General features: G+C 40.9%; 1 protein-coding gene across 5 annotated transcripts in view; it reads left to right on the forward strand.

Moving 5' to 3' along the window:
• The window catches only part of ESYT2 (extended synaptotagmin 2), an 80995-nt gene that overhangs the window by 31745 nt on the left and 31457 nt on the right, over window positions 1-17793 (forward strand). For all 5 annotated transcript variants that reach the window (XM_087860646.1, XM_045792204.2, XM_045792205.2 and 2 more), the window contains exons 4-8: window positions 1083-1159; window positions 4995-5067; window positions 5311-5400; window positions 12169-12224; window positions 17278-17398. In XM_087860646.1, the coding sequence (XP_087716772.1) occupies window positions 1083-1159; window positions 4995-5067; window positions 5311-5400; window positions 12169-12224; window positions 17278-17398 (417 nt within the window). The remainder of the gene's footprint in view (window positions 1-1082; window positions 1160-4994; window positions 5068-5310; window positions 5401-12168; window positions 12225-17277; window positions 17399-17793) is intronic.

Raw genomic sequence — 17793 nt, forward strand, 5'->3', positions numbered from 1 at the left:
TACCCCATTTTCACTCAACATAGTGATTTGAACTGTGTTCTCTGTGATTCATAGTCTGTGCATGTCTGAGCCAGTATCAGGGAAAAGGCCAGGAACCTAGGATAGTAGGAAATGTGGATGCTCAAAGACTTAGAGTTTAGTTTTGTTTTTAAGATTTTATTTATTTATTTATTTATTTGTAAAAGAGAGCACAAGCAGGGGGAGCAGCAGGCAGAGGAAGAAGCAGACTTCCTGCTGAGCAAGGAGCCCCATATGGGGCTCAATCCCAGGACCCCAGGATCATGACCTGAGCCGAAGGCAGACACTGAACCAACTGAGCCAGCCAGGCGCCCCCAAAGACTTAGAGTTTAATCCTGCAGCTAGTTGAGGGGTAAGATGTTAGGGCACCTAAATGTCACAGTAAGCTGTAGTACTCCAAAGGTAAGGAATTTCTTCAGCTTGAGTGTTTGATGCTCAAATAAGAGGTTGAGAACATTCCTAGAAGCAATCTCAAAGTAATAAAATGGGAGGGTTTGAAATGGTGTTAACAGCTGGGTCCTTGAAACATGACATTTATTATAATCTGCCTTTTCTTTTTACAATCATGTTTCTATCATGTATCAGATTAAATTAAGATTAGATTAAAATTATACCTACAGCCAGTATTTTGATTTACTCAAAAGCCCTGTTTTTGTGAAAATTTTAAGAAATGAAAAATTATAAGACATAAAGGGAAAAAAAGGAAGTTATGTTTCAAACCATGTAAGAACAGAGTTAGAGGGAAAGGATCAAAGTAAATTGGAAGAAACAAAGGGCCACGGGGTTTGACCTTTAAGCGCTCACTGCACACCAGACACACTCCTTATGTCCTTCGATTTCACAGTAACGTCATTAGATAGATGCCATTATTATCCACACTTCACAGATGAGAACACTGGAGAACGAAGGCCTACTAACTTGCCCGAAGTGAAGCAGCTAGTATGCTGTGAAAGCAGTTTAGTCCCTGTAGCCTCGTGCTACGCTTGTTCTCATCCTATACTGTGTGTAAAGTTTGGGTTTATTTTTTAAATAAGTATTTTAAAATAAGCTGCCTCTTATTTCAGCCCCTTAGGATCAATGGTGTTAAAGTGTACACTGAAAATGTGGACAAAAGGCAAATTATTTTGGACCTTCAGATTAGGTAAGTTCTTATTTGTGTTATATTTGTGTCATAGTGAATGACCTGTAATGTCCTTTGGCTGTACCCATTAAAGTGGGAGATACAATGAGCATATTTCTTAGCTGATATTTGGTGGAATTTGACTAAATTGTTGAAGACCCACATTTATTTACTTTCTGTGTCTTGATTCCTGATAGCCTAGATAATTGCCAATCATAAGCATATTTAATTTAAAAAATTAAAGACACTACAAGAAAACTACAGACCCATATCTGTTATGAACACTGATGCCAAATTTCTCATCAAAATATTAGCAAACTGAATTCAGCAATGTATTAAAAGAATTATACACCATGACCAAGTGGGATTTATTCCCAGGATGCAAGGATCCTTCAACATAGACAAATGAATCAAGTGCCACGTTAACAGAATGGAGGGGAAAAAGCCACATGATCCTTTCAGTTGATGTAGAAAAAACATTTGACAAAATTCATTATTTTTCCATGATAAAAACACTCAGCAAACGGGAAACAGAAGAAAACTACTTCAGCATAATAAAAGGCATATGTGAGGGGCGCCTGGCTGGTTCAGTTGGAGGAGAGTGCGACTCTTGTCTCGGGGTCATGAGTTCAAGCCCCACATTGGGTATAGTGATTACTTAAATAAATAAATATTTTTTAAAAAGGCATATGTGAGAAACCCCAGCAAACATCATCCTCATTGGTGCAAGACTAGGCTTTTCTTCCAAGATTAGGAGCAGCCATGTCCACTTCAACCACTTCCATTTAACATGGCACTGGAAGTCCTAGCCAGAGCCTCTAGGCAGGAATAAAAAGACAAGGCATCCAGGTTGGAAAGGAGGAAGTAAAATTGTCTCTGTTCGCATGTGATATGATCTTATATGTAGAAAACCCTTAGGATTCCACAAAAAAAACTAGTAGAACTAATAAATACAGCAAAGTAGCAGAACATAAAGTCAGCACACACAAGATCATTTCCATTCTGTATGCTAATAATGCACAGTCCAAAAATGAAATCAAGAAAGCAGTCTCGTTTACAACAGAATCAGAAGGAATAAAACTCTTGGGAATTAACCAAGAAGGTGAAAGACTTGTACAAAGAAACTATAAAACACTGCTGAGAGTAACTATAGAAGACGTAAGTAGATGGAAGGCGTCCCACCCATGTTCTTCGTTTGGAAGACTTAATATTATTATATGTCAGCACTAAAAGCAATCTGTAGAATCAGCGCAATCCGTGTGATCACATGTCCAATGAGCGTTTAATATCTGAAGGTATAAAGAACTCCTGTACCTCAACAACACACAACCCAATTCAGATATGGACAAAAGGTCTTAAATAGACATTTCTCCCTAGAAGATGTACAAATGGGCAGCCAGCACATGAGAAGATGCTCCCCTCATCGGTAAGCAGGGAGCTGCGAATCAAAACAGTGAGCCACCACCTCATACCCATTAGGGCAGCTGCTGTGAAACGAGAAAGCAGCAAGTGTTGGCATGGACGTGGAGAAACTGAACCCCTTGTGCAGTGTTGTTGGGAATGTAAAACGGTGCAGTTGCTGTCAGAACAGAAAAGTTGTTCCTCAAAAAGTTAAACAGAATTACCATAAGACCCTGCAATTCTGCTTCTGGGTCTGTTCCCAAAAGAACTGAAAACAAAGTTTCAAAGAGATGTCTGTACACCTACATTCGTAACAGTTCACAATAGCTGAAATGTGGAAGCAACCCAAGTGTTCATCGACAAATGAATGGGTGAGGAAAATGTGGTCTGTACGTGCAGTGGAATTTTAGTCACCTTTAAAAAAAAAAAAGAATTCTTCATGGTGAGCATCAGGTGATTAAAATAAAAACTTAAAAAAAAAGGTGACTTTGGGATATAGCTGATTATCTAATACCATTCTAAAGCTAAAAAAAGAAAAGGCAGTTCTGATAGATGCTACAACATGGATGAACCGTAAGGATGTTATGCTGAGTGAGGTAAGCCTGTCACAAAAAGACAAATACTGTATGATTCCACTTACATGAGGTACTTAGAGTGGTCAGACTCAGAGAGAAAGAAATTGGGGTGCTCGGCACCAGGGCCTGGGGGAGGAGGAATGGTAAGTGGTTTCATGGGGACAGAGTTTCAGTTCTATAAGATGGACGAGTCCTGGAGACAGTGGTGGTGATGGTCGCACAACAGGGTGAATGTGCTCGATGGCACTGAACTACACACAAATGGTGCACATGGTCCACTTTACGTTCTGTATATTTTGCCACAATAAAAAATAATTGGGAAAAAGATTAATTGACAGTCTGCCAGGTACCACACCTGCAGATAAAGGTGGTTTTGTTTAGTTCCTGTCCTCATTCTTTGTGAACTTGCTCATGGCTTCCTGCATCTCTGCGAGGCCTAGTAACACAGCTGTGTAAGGGGCAACTGCTGAAGTGTGTCCACTGACAGACTGGGTTCATAGTTTTGTTTCCTATTTTGATCCTTGACTAAGGATCCTTTTATTTTATAATGTTGTGTTTGAGCTTCTGAAGTGTATAAATGTAGTAAATGTACAGAGTTGGTACCAATTACCTTTATTTTAAAAAGGAGCATTGACTGCCTCTAATGATATGATGGAAAATTCTGCATCTTTAAAATATCAGGCATTGCTGCGAACCTTGTTGTCATCAGTGGGATAAAAGGAAGCTCCACTGTGTCTTCAGCTCAGCTGTACCCTGGGACTGTCCACTAGTCTGATAATGAGCTTCATGAGGATGGAAACCATGTTCTCATTCCAGCACCAGGAGAGGATTTCATGCACATTTCTTAAATAAACATTTGAATGCGTCAGTTAATGGGTGGCATTGTGAAGACGCAGTCTGGCTTTCATGTTTTTAGCAGTCACAACAATGTATGCAGATTGTGCTGCTCAGATATTTAGGTCTCTAGAGTAAATCATTCCACTTTTTTATGTGTTCCAGACTGGGACTTTAATTAGGTTATAGGCGGTAGAGATGGGGAAGGAGTAGTTGGCATATATTAGGAAATAAAATGATCAGGTCTTAGGGTGAAGAAGAGGAAAGTTTTGAGCTGGTTTTTTAACAGCTAGATACAGAATCATGCTCCATAAGAATAATCTATAGGTGCTGGCTTTCGCACCAGGACGTAAATATTGGAAGAATTCATCCCAGATGCCCTTCATTAGTATTTTACTTGTGTGCTTAGACACTCTCTTTCCAGCATTCATCAGACTGCCCCCAGATGTTCTCGCTTTTGAGGGTGGGAGTCAAATCACGGAGACCCCGCACAAAACAGATGATGTTTCATGTCCGTATTAATAGATGTAAGCCTGACATTCGGCATCATACTATATTCTTGTTTCGTTTGTTTCATTTTGTATTAATGATTGAAATGGCTTAATCACTGAGTAAAATTGGTGCCCCCAAAACGCATCATTTCTAACCTTTGATGTCACAGCTCTGGGGCGCTGTTGTTAGTTTTCTCACAACCAGGGAGCGTGGGCGCAAAATTTACTTCTGGTGAGATATAATCTAAGCTTTTTTTTTTAATGTTTTAAACCAACACAGTTGTATATAAAACAAATAAAAACTACATTCCAACCAGAGACTGATGCAGAAGTTGCACTTTGAGAAGTGATATGTGTAATCTGTGTGGCAATGTCGAATCTGCTAGCCAGGGACATCTGCTATTCTGGACAGTAAAATACTCGGACATGGGGCTTAGGTTACAGTTTTGCCTACAGGCTGGTTTCGGTTGTTTTGCTTTCATTTTACTTAGATTATATACCTTGCAGGTCTGTGGTGATTAAGAGGCAGTAATACAGAACTTTTTTCTTTGCTAGTTTTGTGGGAAACTGTGAGATTGACTTGGAGATCAAGCGATATTTTTGTAGAGCCGGTGTGCAAAGTATACAGGTAAGGTTTTTAAAGTTTCATAGTCTTCTAAAATTCTTTATGCTCTATTCAAAAAGTAAAGTGAAGTTTTTATTAACTCAGAATTTCTTTGAAGTTAAGTTTTTTATTTGTAGGTTATACTTGAGAGAAACATGAAGTCAGATGCTCAGAAGTCACTAAGATGATCATGTGTCCTCCTTGCATCAGTAGATGGCCTGTGGAATTGTCTTCTATGACATGTTTTGGTTTCCCATTTGAATTTAGATTCATGGTACGATGCGGGTGATCCTGGAACCGTTGATTGGAGACATGCCCCTAGTGGGAGCCTTGTCTGTCTTCTTCCTTAGGAAACCAGTAAGTCAACATTAATTTCATTTTTCCCATTAACTGACAAGGATGTGTAAAGCAGAGAAACATAGTCTGTCCTTCTCTCACATTTCCCTTTTCTGATACATGAATCCTTTGAGTGTTTTTATACTTCTTATGCTCTTAATGGAGGGCTTCATCTCTTAATAGACAGCTTTTTTTTCCTGATTACGAAAAATAATATGTTTGTTACAGAAAATTGGAAAGCATAGACTTTTTTAAAAGTGTAGGTTGTAACTAACATTCAGCGCCTGTCACCAAGTGTGATTTATAGATATTTGCTCATCTAATCCTTATTAACTTTACAGTGAGTACTAACATAGTTTCCTTTTACTGACCAGGAACTGAGAGTCTAATTTGTCCAAATCACAAAACCAGTAAGTCGAGGAGCCTAGGCTGACAGAGTTGCTGTTCTCATACTAACCCGTAAGCCTCCTTGCAACCCCTGCCAACAAAGGCTGCTATCATTCGCATACAATGCCTCTCTGTCATGGTGTGTTTATATATGATTATTTATGGAATATATATATATTCCACATTTTCTTATAAGTAGTCAATACTTGTCATTATTAGCTCAAAAATAAGACAATAAAAATATCATTCCTACCTAGACTGACTCCTCACTTTAGCCCCTCCCCCTCCCTTTGACTCTTCCTAAGGTTCCCCCCTCACCTGGGTGGCTCCTTACCTACAAGCCTCTTCCTTGTGTGGATCCTACAGCCTCTGACTGGCTTCCTGCCTTGGCTCTGTCCTCAGTACGCTTCACCACTAGGGTTATCTTCCCAAGGTGCAAACTGACCCACTAGGGAGCATCTCTCCCTTGTAGACAGTCATCATGGTCTAGGTGGGCTCTCTCTCTAGCCTCATGTCCTGGCACTGCCCCTGATGAGCATACCGATTTCCAGCCACAGGGAGAAGTCATAATCCAAGGATAGTACCAACTGCCATCATCTCTCAACATCTCCCTTTGTCTTTTCCTGCTCCCAGAACACTGTCTTTGTCCCTTTGTGTAATCCCTTCCAAAGACACAGGTAGTTGGCTTCCCCTTGTGTTCCTGGTGCCATCCTGCCCCATATGTTGTGGCATACTTCTTGTTAACTCTTTGAAAGCCACAGCCATATCTGTCTCCATACAGTTCAATAAATGTCTGATGGATGAATTGACCTGCTTCTCAGTTATCTTTTCATGATATGCCATTTTTATAACTTTTGTGAGTCCTTTTCGGAGGTACCATTAACATTATGTATAGTTTAAAACAGGAATATTAATTCTTACGATTTGATTTAAATAACTTAATACAAATTATTGTTGTTGGGTTTTTTAAAATATGGGTTTATTTAGACCAGACTACACGTGGTATTTTTTCTGTGTAAAAATGAGAGAATTAAGTGTCTTCACTTTTTTACCCCTAAAAGTACTTCTCTGATTTGCTTTTTATTGCTTAAATAACAGGCTTATTTTGAATGTATTTTAACTACATAAAACAGTAAAATTAAAAAAGGCATTAAAGAATCTCTGTATTAAAATTTAATGTATTAAAATTTTGAAAAATGAAGAGCTCCATAAAAGATTTAAAATTCGTGTCTTTTTTTCCCACATACCAGTTGTTTAAAAGCCATTATATGCTTAAGAAACTTCCTTCATTAATGAATATTAAAAACTAATCTTTAGTAGATGGCTAAGTATTTTTGATTTACAGGAAACTTTTTCACAATTAAAGACTTTTTTTCTGTTCAGAAAATAAATCCAAATCTTTAAGTCTCCCTCAAAACTTAGTAGTACTCTTCCTTAGGTTGGATCTTCCATAGGTATATTTACTTTAAAAATAACAGGGGCGCCTGGGTGGCTCAGTCATTAAGTGTACGCCTTCGGCTCAGGTCATGATCCTGGGACCCTCAGATGGAGCCCCTGAGTTGGGCTCCCTGCTCAGCAGGAAGCCTGCTTCTCCCTCTCCCGCCCCCCCCCACCCGACTTGTGTTCCCTCTCTCGCTCTCTCTCTGTCAAATAAATAAAATCTTTAAAAAAAAAAAATTGTAATGTAACTTCCAAACAAAATCTTAGTGTCAGAAATGGATGAGGCTGTGAAAAGTTCGGAATCATTCATTTCCTTATATGGTGAGTAAAGTCGCCAAACATATGCTTTGGAGAGAAGGGAAATTTTTTTTTCCAGTTATTTTCGACTGGAAAATATGAGAACAGAACTCACTACTGGTTGCCAAGTAATTCTTCCTCACCCCTAAGGAAAAATATAGCTACAAAGATTTGGGGGTTTTTGGCTATCCAAATGATTTAGAAGAGTAGTGCCAGAGACTCTTTTTGAAACCTTTGCACATCTTTGTTCTTGTTGATTTGTTTCAGTTAGTTTTGATAATGTGCTACTTATTTAAAAAAAAAAAAATTTCTAAAGCAACAAATTTTCAGAGTACCGCGAAGGTGGTATGTATAATGGTTAAGTGACAGACTTGGGTTTCTCCAGTCTGGTCTTCCACACCTGGTTTTTGTCTTCTGACCGTATGCCTTGAACAGTTTTTTTAATCCTTCTGAGCCCAAGTCTCCCCGTCTGTGACACGGGGACTACTGCCTCGCAAGACGAAATGTCAGTAGATCTAAAAGAGTAGGTGCCTGGCTCATAGTAAGTCCTCAGAAATTAATTAAACCTACACATAGGTTTAGCATTCTGGTGGGTCTTAACACCAGAAGTCAAGTGTTGGTAAACACAAAAACTTGGGTGAAGGTTCTGGTAAGAGCCAGAACCAGCCAGTGTCTCCCCTTGGCTGTTTTGCAGGGAACTGGCCCACTCATGCTAACCTGACTGTTGAAACTGCCTCTGGCATACACTCGGAGGGGTGTTTCGGAATCCCCAGCTTTATTCCAAGAGCACAGATTAGCCTCAAGTAAATCTAGCAAGTTTCTTCCAGCGCTCATACAGAAGATGATCTGGGGCATGCCCACAGTGTGTTTATCCTAAGAGTGTCCTCCCCGCTAGCAGAGTCTTTGAACCACAGATTGCATTTCTCCATCTGTAAAAATGGAAATACCTTCCTTTTACAGTGACCATGAGAAGAACTTGAATCCTGTTAGCTATAGGTCCAGCAACCGAGATACCTTAATCAAAGGAAGGGAAGAAGGAAAGGCTGTACTTAAATGAAAATAGCATGTACTGCTCTCTCATGAAACCTACTGGAATGCAGAATTTAAACCCTGAGTGACTGTCACCCATGCCTGATGTGCCTTTGCTCCATTCTCTCTTCCCTCTGAGACTGGCTTCCTCTGTCCTCTAGTTCATATGCGGGAAACAGAACTGCCAGTGCACTCAAGAGGTAGGGAGTCTTCCTGCCTTCCCTTCTTTGTTCCATCTGTGTCAGGTATGGACCCCTAGACTGGCTGGGAGGAGGAAGCTTGCAGTGTTTGGATCAGGCTCCTGGAAGCCAATTCCTTCAACCCTGTGTAGAAGGCAGCAGTGAGGTGGAGAGGCAGACAGGTCCACCAGAGTGTACCAGATTGGAGAGGGTGCACACTTAGACCACACATCAAGCACCTGGGAGCTTCGGAGGGGCTATTTATCCTGCCAGGTGTTCTTGGAGTTTCCTGGATTGTGGTTTGATATCTTTCATTAGGGGCGCCTGGTTGGCACAGCGGTTAAGCGTCTGCCTTCGGCTCAGGGCGTGATCCCGGTGTTCTGGGATCGAGCCCCACATCAGGCTCTTCCGCTATGAGCCTGCTTCTTCCTCTCCCACTCCCCCTGCTTGTGTTCCCTCTCTCACCGGCTGTCTCTATCTCTGTCGAATAAATAAATTAAAAAAAAAAAAATCTTAAAAAAAAAAAAAGATATCTTTCATTATTTTGGATATTCTTGCCCTATCCCCATAGTTGGAACAGGGGAGCTCCCCACTGCTCTGACCTGTACTGGGTTTCAGGGCTAGCGCCCTTCCAAGTGACCTTGCCTTCTCCTTGTGCTTATGTCTTCGGTGGGTCTTAATGCAGGAGTGAGTCTGCATACCTGCCTCCAGGAATACAGGATCTAACAGGGCCTGGGATGGTGTCCTGCTCCCCCAGACTTAGAGGGTATTCTTCTCCTCTCCCCATCTGCAGTGAGCCTCCACCTATGTGTCCCTTTTCGCAGTGGCTTCTCTTCCTTACCATGGAAGGTGGAGTTTGGGTCTTTCCAGTAGCAGCTGCTCCCTCCCTGACCTCACCCCTGTAAGAAGTGTTTTCCCCAGTCTCTGTAGCACACACTGCTCAGCCCACCTACTGGGTTTCAGATGCCCTGTGACTGGATTTCAAAGGGCTTTCTCTGTCTCACCTGCACCTGGCCTTTAGCAATTAGGATTTAGCTAGAACCTCTCAGTTGCCCTGTGGTGGCCTTAGCCACTCTTGGAGCTGCCTCTGAGGAAGCATTTCAGGCTGGTGGCCCTGTCACCTCAGCTCTTTTTGTGCATTTGTGATGCTCTTGCCAGTTTTTTACATCCCAGCTGGAAGCTGGAAGTCCCAAGAGTTTCTTGGTCTTCACCACCAGTGAAAATTGACTGATTGAAAAACTCTGGAGAAGGGTGGGAGCCACCAGTCTGTATTTTTAGCAGACTTCCCAAGTGATTCGTGGTCTCTGCTGTACAATTTAACTCACCTAGAACACCTGGCATAGAGTAAGTGCCGAAATAAACAGTTGAACTCTACGTTTCACTACATACATCAGACCATGCATTCATGGAAAAGCAAAGAGGAGAAAGGCATGTCTGTTGTTTTCATGAAATACACAGATTCATTTGTGTTGTTCCAGTGCAAGTGTAACCACACTACTGATTCCATTTCTCCTAGGAGAACTGCAGCAGCCCAGAGAGGGGATTGGAAAACATCTGCATGCTCAGTTTCTCCCAGAGGTCTCCGTGGTCCCCGTGCAGTGGTTGGGGTGGGAACAGGGGACACTAAATTTAGTTGCTTTTCCCAAACACTGCCTTGCTCCCAGCCCTCTTGTGGCTTCTCCTTCTGTGTGCTCACTTTCCAGACCTCTCACACTTACTCATTCTCACATTCACACTCATTCTTCCTTGTGCTTTCACACTCACACTTGTTCTCACATACACTCACTTATTCTCATGTGCTCACGCTCACATGCTCACTTTCTCACACTCGTCCTCACACATGCTCTCACACTCACGCACTGGTTCACACACAAGCTCTCTCGCCCCTTTCTCGCCCCTCTTCCTGTCCCTGCTTCCCTTTGTTCAAGGACAGGCTAGCTCCTCCTTCAGGGCCTCCAATGGGTCCCTTCCCTGGGAACTTCTTTCTTGGCATTCACATCTCTTCTCAGACCCAGCTGAATCCTGTTCCTGCCTCCCTGGTGTCTGGTTTCTCTGAACTTGGGCGGCATTTAAATGTATCTCCTCATTTTGACAAGGGTCCTGAGAGTAAGCCCTCTGTCACCTGACACTTGATCATCTGTAGTTAAAGTCCCTTCCAGGGGACCCACCTTTGACAGGACCTCTCATTCATCTTTGAGTGTTTCCTGAGCTTTCTGATCCAACAAGATGCCACAGGTTCCTCTCGACAGTTTTTGCCCCAGTCCTGCAATCAGCCGCTTCTTCACAATCCCTTGGAAGATGTATTGAGAGGTCGTGATCAGGGTGCTGGCCAGTGCTGGTTGCCCCAGATTGCCATTGCTTCTACGGCTGTTCTTGGGGTGGGTGGGTATGAGGGCACCAGTAGGAGTTTTTACTGATATTTGCAATAAATTTGTATTTCATTTCTCTTATTCTAAAAAATCTTAGTCTTTCAGGACTTCTTTAAAAAAATTTTTTTCAGTTTTGGTTTATCCAGAAGAATCTTGACTCTTCTAGTTTGTATTTATTTATAACTATATACTTCCCAAAGGGATTTGAGCAGTTTTATTACTACAACTATATGGGTAATTGAGATCATGCAATTTCACTTAGCATTTCTTCTACAAATATAAAGTACAAGTAATTTTATTATGTGCAGTGTGCACTTTGATAAGAAAGCAGTTCTAATCAAGCTGTTTTTTTTTTTACCCGTTTATATCCACTAAATGGAACCTTACCTTAGCCAACTATGTAGGAATTATTCTAAGTAAATACCCAAATAGCCACTAGAAAATTGAGCAGATAAAATACAAATGTTGACTGAGTGAATAGAACATGTTCCACTGATATCAGGAAAATGTAAATTGAAACGGATAAAGTACCATGTTTAAACTACCAAACGGACTGATTTTCAGTATCTGTTTTGGGGGAGGTATAAAAAAGAGAAATTATAGATATTCTTGGTGTCCATGAATAAGAGCAAAGGTATATAAATCATTAGATTTTTACCGGAGGATGCATACTAGGAAAAACAACATAAAAAAAGAGATAGCTCTCCATTTACCAACAAAGGACAATGACTGGTAGTTTACAAAGTGAAAAGCAAGGTGTAGGACAGTATTATGAACTAACGTATTTTGCTTATAAAGAAACCTGTATGGGGGCGCCTGGGTGGCACAGTGGTTAAGCGTCTGCCTTCGGCTCAGGGCGTGATCCCAGTGTTATGGGATCAAGCCCCACATCAGGCTCCTCCGCTATGAGCCTGCTTCTTCCTCTCCCACTCCCCCTGCTTGTGTTCCCTCTCTCGCTGGCTGTCTCTGTCTCTGTCAAATAAATAAATAAAATTAAAAAAAAAAAAAAAAGAAAGAAACCTGTATGATTTGATTTGGTAATTGGAAATAATTTGGAAACTTAATATTTGCCCCTTTTTTTAAAACAGCTTATAGAAATAAACTGGACAGGACTGACTAATCTTCTTGATATCCCTGGATTAAAGTAAGTATGATGTCATGTCCTGTGGTTACTTGGTGGTGGTGTAATGTGCATTTCTGGTGTCATGAAAACAACACAGAACGGGTAAGGCCAGTGTCCACCAAGCAGAATCCGTGCCTCTCAGCAGGCTGTCGTGTGCTGATCAGGTGAAGACACTGGCTAGGCTCTGTTCTCCTGACTGCGTCTGAGACACTGGGACCAAGTGAGCAGAAGGAGAGTGGGTGAGGGTGTTAGAGTGGGTCACTCACCCTTCATTTTACTTTTCATTCATCATGAAGCATCTTTCCAGCTTTAGTGTTTTCTTTTTAACTTTTTATTTTTTTATTTTTATTTTTTTTAAGTAGGCTCCATGCCCAACATGGTGTTTGAACTCATGACCCTGAAATCAAGAGTCACATGCTCTGCCAACTGAGCCAGCCAATTATCCCAAGCTTTGGTGTTTTAGAAAAGTAGCAGCCTTTTAATATTCTGCAAGTTAATTTTTAAATTTGGTTTTTCTTATTTTCTCAGAAAAATAAAGAAAACTTTAAAAATAAATATATGTTTCAGAACTAGCTCTTTGGGTTCTTTTCACGCTGTGCTACTGCCTCCCATGCCTCCAGCAGCTCCTCCACAGGGGGGTAAATGTATGTCCTAGACCTAGGAATGTGTAGGGTCACCCCAGGGCCTGGGTGCGAGAGCTGAGAAGCCTACAGTTTCTGCCTCACATCACTGGGAGTCCATTCATTATTCTGTAGCAATCTCACATCTAAAACATGAGGAAATATGCCCATAGTAAGCTTATGAAGCCATGAACGGCACATCCCTGCTGTGAGGAAAGTGAAGTCTTCCTCAGGTCACAACCATCCATCTCACCTGATGGGAGGTGACTGTTTGCAAAGGACCTATTACTTGTTGCCAAGCAGGAAGTTCTGGAAACCTGCCTTTGCTGTTTACTTTTGTAGTATTTGAAGGTTGAAATGCATTACCTATTGGTTACGGTTATACATGTTCCTAGTAGATAATGTTCCTAATCTGGGTTTTTTTCCTAAAATAGTTCCGAAATTAAATTGGTCTGTTTTTTTTCTATTTCTGTGTGTTTATGTCCCTAAAATGGCCATTAGAAAGAACTTTATATTGTTTCATTATCAGGGAAAATTTAGGACTTTAATAAAATGAGGCATAGTCCTAATAATAAAAATCTTTTTTAGGCACTGTGATTTTAATGGATATAGAAAGTTCTGTTATCTTTAAAAGATCTTTACAAAGAAAGGAGAACTTAAAGAATTGTTTGAGTACTCATTAGGGTACTTAGTTGCAAGCAACAAGCCCAACACAAGTGGTCTTAAATAAGAAAGTAAATAAATGAGTAGGGGGTGTTTGGTTGGCTCAGTTGGAGGAGTGTGTGACTCTTGGTCTTGGGGTCTTGAGATCAAGACCCACATTGAGTGTAGAGATAGCTTAAATAAATAAACTTAAAAAAAAGTAAATGAGTAAATAAATAGTATTTTTTAAGACAGCTTATTCATTTAGCCAACAAATGGGTATTGTACGTGCTCTGAGCCAGCCACTGTTCTTAGTGCTGTGGTGTAGCTGTGCACAGAGCAGTCACACCTGCTGCCACGTAGCTCCCGCTCCTGTGGCTCATCCCGAGCTCATGTCGCTGAGCAGGCTGGAGCGTTGTCAGGGTGGAGTCATGCACAGGCTGGTGTTGGTGTTCAAATGACGCCCTAAGGGCTCTCTGTCTCGCTCTGGACTCTGCTGTTCTCTGCGTGGGTTGTTGTCAGGCGGGCCCTTGCTGCGGAGTAGCAGCTTCTAGCTTCTGTTCATGCCTAGTGACTTCAGTCTGAGAAGAACCTTATTCTGCTAGTTCCAGCAAAAGTTCCAGGGCTGACTTCTGTTTGTCCACCCATCCTTGGACAAACCCTGTGATTCTGATGATCATGTTTGGGTCTCTTGCCCACCCCCAGAGGAGGAACAGGGGGACCAGGGTAGGGATGTGGGAGAAGCAGAGGAAGAACTTTCACCAGTACTTTCTGTGGGAACGGATGCTGGTTAGCCAGCCAAATAACAAATCCCTGTTGCCATTTGGTGTAGAAAATGTGTTTGGGATGCGGGGGGAGAGGGTGGGCTTAGTCAGTTAGGGTTGATTGCAGCTTGGGTCATGATCTTGGGGTCATGGGATCAAGCCCTGCGTCAGGCTCTGTGCTCAGCGGGGAGCCTGCTTGAGGATTCTCTCTCTGAAATAAATAAATCTTTTTTTAAAAATGTGTTCTACTTTCCTCCTCTTGTATCACAGGAGGACTGAAATAAACACGGGCTTGTCAAGCAGCTACCCTGTAAATAGCATTGTATTAGTTCCCTTACAGGGTGAGCCAGAGGACATATGCTGCTTTTGGCAATCCTGCAGCTGGGGGAATCAGTTCTAAATCATTTATTTAAAAGAGAGGTACAGGGGGGCACCTGGGTGGCTCAGTCGGTGGAGCATGCGACTTTTTTTTAATTTTTTTTTATTATAATATGTTAGTCATCACACAGTACATCCCTGGTTTTTGATGTAAAGTTTGATGATTCATTAGTTGCGTATAACATCTAGGGTTTTTGAGTTCAAGCCCCATGTTGGGCATAGAGCCTACTAAAAAATAAAAATACGAAATAAAGTAAAAGGAATATATATATACACACACACACACACACATATGTCTATATACATTGAGATACATACATATATACACTCCATTTTATTTAATGATATTTAATGATAATGACAGGTTCTCTTTATATAGTAATAGCTTTTAGCTATTTTATATATAGATTTCTATGCAAGTAGTATATAAAATATATATTCTTATAGTTAGTATATAGAAAAATATACATATCATTTAAAATGTATTCTCATGTGTATTAGAAATATGGGGGGAAATACACACCAGTCAGAAACAAAGCTGTGGGGGCGCCTGTGTGGCTCAGTCGTTAAGCGTCTGCCTTCGGCTCAGGGCGTGATCCCGGCGTTGTGGGATCGAGCCTCGCATCAGGCTCTTCCACTGTGAGCCTGCTTCTTTCTCTCCCACTCCCCCTGCTTGTGTTCCCTCTCTCTGGCTGTCTCTCTGTCAAATAAATAAATAAAATCTTTAAAAAAAAAAAAAAGAAAAGAAACAAAGCTGTGGTATAAAAGGTATATATAAAAAAATCTCTTAAATGAAATTATATATTAATACAGGATATATATAATTTATACAAAATTATGTTAAATTTATATAACAATTTATGTAATAAAATATATACATATATACTTAACATAAAATTTGAGCAGTGCTTTCCTACTCAAAGACTTTCTATCAAATCACAGCTATGGCGAGTTTTATGTTATAAAGGTAAATATTCAGTAACTGTGAACCTAACAAATCTTGCCTTGAGCTTTGCAAAATGAACATCTACATGCTGTATTCATTGATAAAAAACGGAACCCAAAGTATTATAAAGTAGCAGTAATACCTGAATTACTGCACTTGACCATAAATTTTGGCATTCCCTATATGTTTCAATGAAGAACCCTAAACTGAGTGGTAAAAGTATAAGAAGGGGTGAGAATTATGATAGAAACAAAACTAAGGTGATGAGCAGGCAGTTCCGAAGGACAAAGAAGACTAGACCCAAGAGCCGCTCTAGACCATGACAGCAGCCAGGACAAACAGAGGGGCCAGCCATATGTCGATGCCCCAGGGAACGGTTAGGAGCAGCACTGCAGCCCTGGTAATTCAGGAGGAGACTGGGCATGTACACAATAGGATAGACAGGTGAGCAGGGATGAGGCACCAGAGTGGGCCTTCTGCTGCTTTCCTGGGTGTTAGGCCTCTCCGTCTGCATGGCTAGGGTTGGTGGTGAGGCAGTTGGCCTACCACCATAGCAGTTAAGGGATTCTTGAAAGCATATCATCAAAGGGTTTCCTGTTCCAGCAGATTTTTCAATGTAAACAAAACCAGTATTTGGGGGTGGGGGGAATAGCAAAGTAAGAATATGCTTAGTGACCATATATCCAGTGTCTGCCAGCTGAGACCCTGTCTCTTTAGGGTGTTAACATCTAATTCACTGACGTATTCATAAATAGAGCTGTGTTGTCTGTGGGGTTGTGGGTTTTTCAGTCTTTTTTCCATCTTGGACTGGGAAGTCCTAAGGTAAGACCCCTTCTCTTGTCATTGCATTTGGATACCCAGCTTTGAGCGAGTGTTCAGCTGTTAACGAATGATGGTGACTTTCACTCCTAGTGGGTATTTTTATATGTATGATTACTTTACGTATATCTATTAACAATTTTAACATCTGAGAAGTATTGGCAAGAAGTAAGATTCTCTTGAAACTTCTTAGTTCTGGTTAAAGGTGTTCTTCCACAGCAATGAAACTTCATTTAAGTATGCTTTCAAAAACATTGTCACATACATGTTACTTAATTCTCACATTTACCCCAAAGAATAGGCAAAATATGAAGTACATTTGTTTCTTTATCCTCCCCAATTTTATTCACATTACTGAGTTCTCTGTGCAGTGGTATATAGAATTTCAAAATTATTACAGTATTCAGTACGCAAATACAGTGTGAAGAGAGAATAAACTGTAAATTCTTTTACTTGATTGAAAGCTATGCAAAAATAATGAGAGAAATTTAATGTAAGGAACATGGAACGGGTAGATGGATGTTTGTTTCGGTATTCTTTGCACTTTTCTGGCTGTTTGAAATATGCTAAAAAAACAAAATGTAATGTGTCTTACATTACGTTGATATAAGTCAATGATGAAGTCACACAGGAACATATGAAACATTATTTAGAATATTATGAAATGTAGCCAGAATATTACCATGTATTCTCAGCTATACATATATCCCACATAGTAGTTACCATAGCTATATTGCAGCTAAAGTTTTGAACTGCTGTCTTAAATATTGTCTTTGAGAAATTAGACAATTCTGACTTTGTAAATGGGGTGTTGTATCATGTTTGTGGTAAGTTTGCTGTTAAAGCGATAACTAGTGTTGATACGCCTGATAGTTGGTTTGTTCTTTTTACCACCCACCTCATAGTGGTTTGTCGGATACAATCATTCTGGATATAATATCAAACTACCTGGTGCTTCCCAATCGGATCACCGTTCCTCTAGTCAGTGAAGTTCAAATAGCTCAACTGCGGTTTCCTATACCAAAGGTAAGTTGCCTGAGCACCCATTAACACTTCCATAGGGAGAAGCTTATCACATACTTGGATGTTGTGACTTCACGTGGTTCTCTTAACGGTGACTTTGCCATATGGATCTTTTTTTTTTTTTTTTTAAGATTTTATTTATTTATTTGACAGAGAGAGACAGCCAGCGAGAGAGGGAACACCAGCAGGGGGAGTGGGAGAGGAAGAAGCAGGCTCATAGCAGAGGAGCCTGATGTGGGGCTCGATCCCAGGACCCTGGGATCACGCCCTGAGCTGAAGGCAGATGCTTAACGACTGAGCCACCCAGACATCCCTGCCATATGGATCTTGATGTGGTAGTTTGTTTTATCACACTCCTTAGGAGATTGGCCATTGTGCATCACAGAGACTTCAGGGCT

This window comes from Ursus americanus, chromosome 3 (genome assembly GCF_024610735.1).
Source record: "Ursus americanus isolate L20-20 chromosome 3, mUrsAme1.1.p, whole genome shotgun sequence".
Classification (NCBI taxonomy): Eukaryota; Metazoa; Chordata; class Mammalia; order Carnivora; family Ursidae; genus Ursus; species Ursus americanus.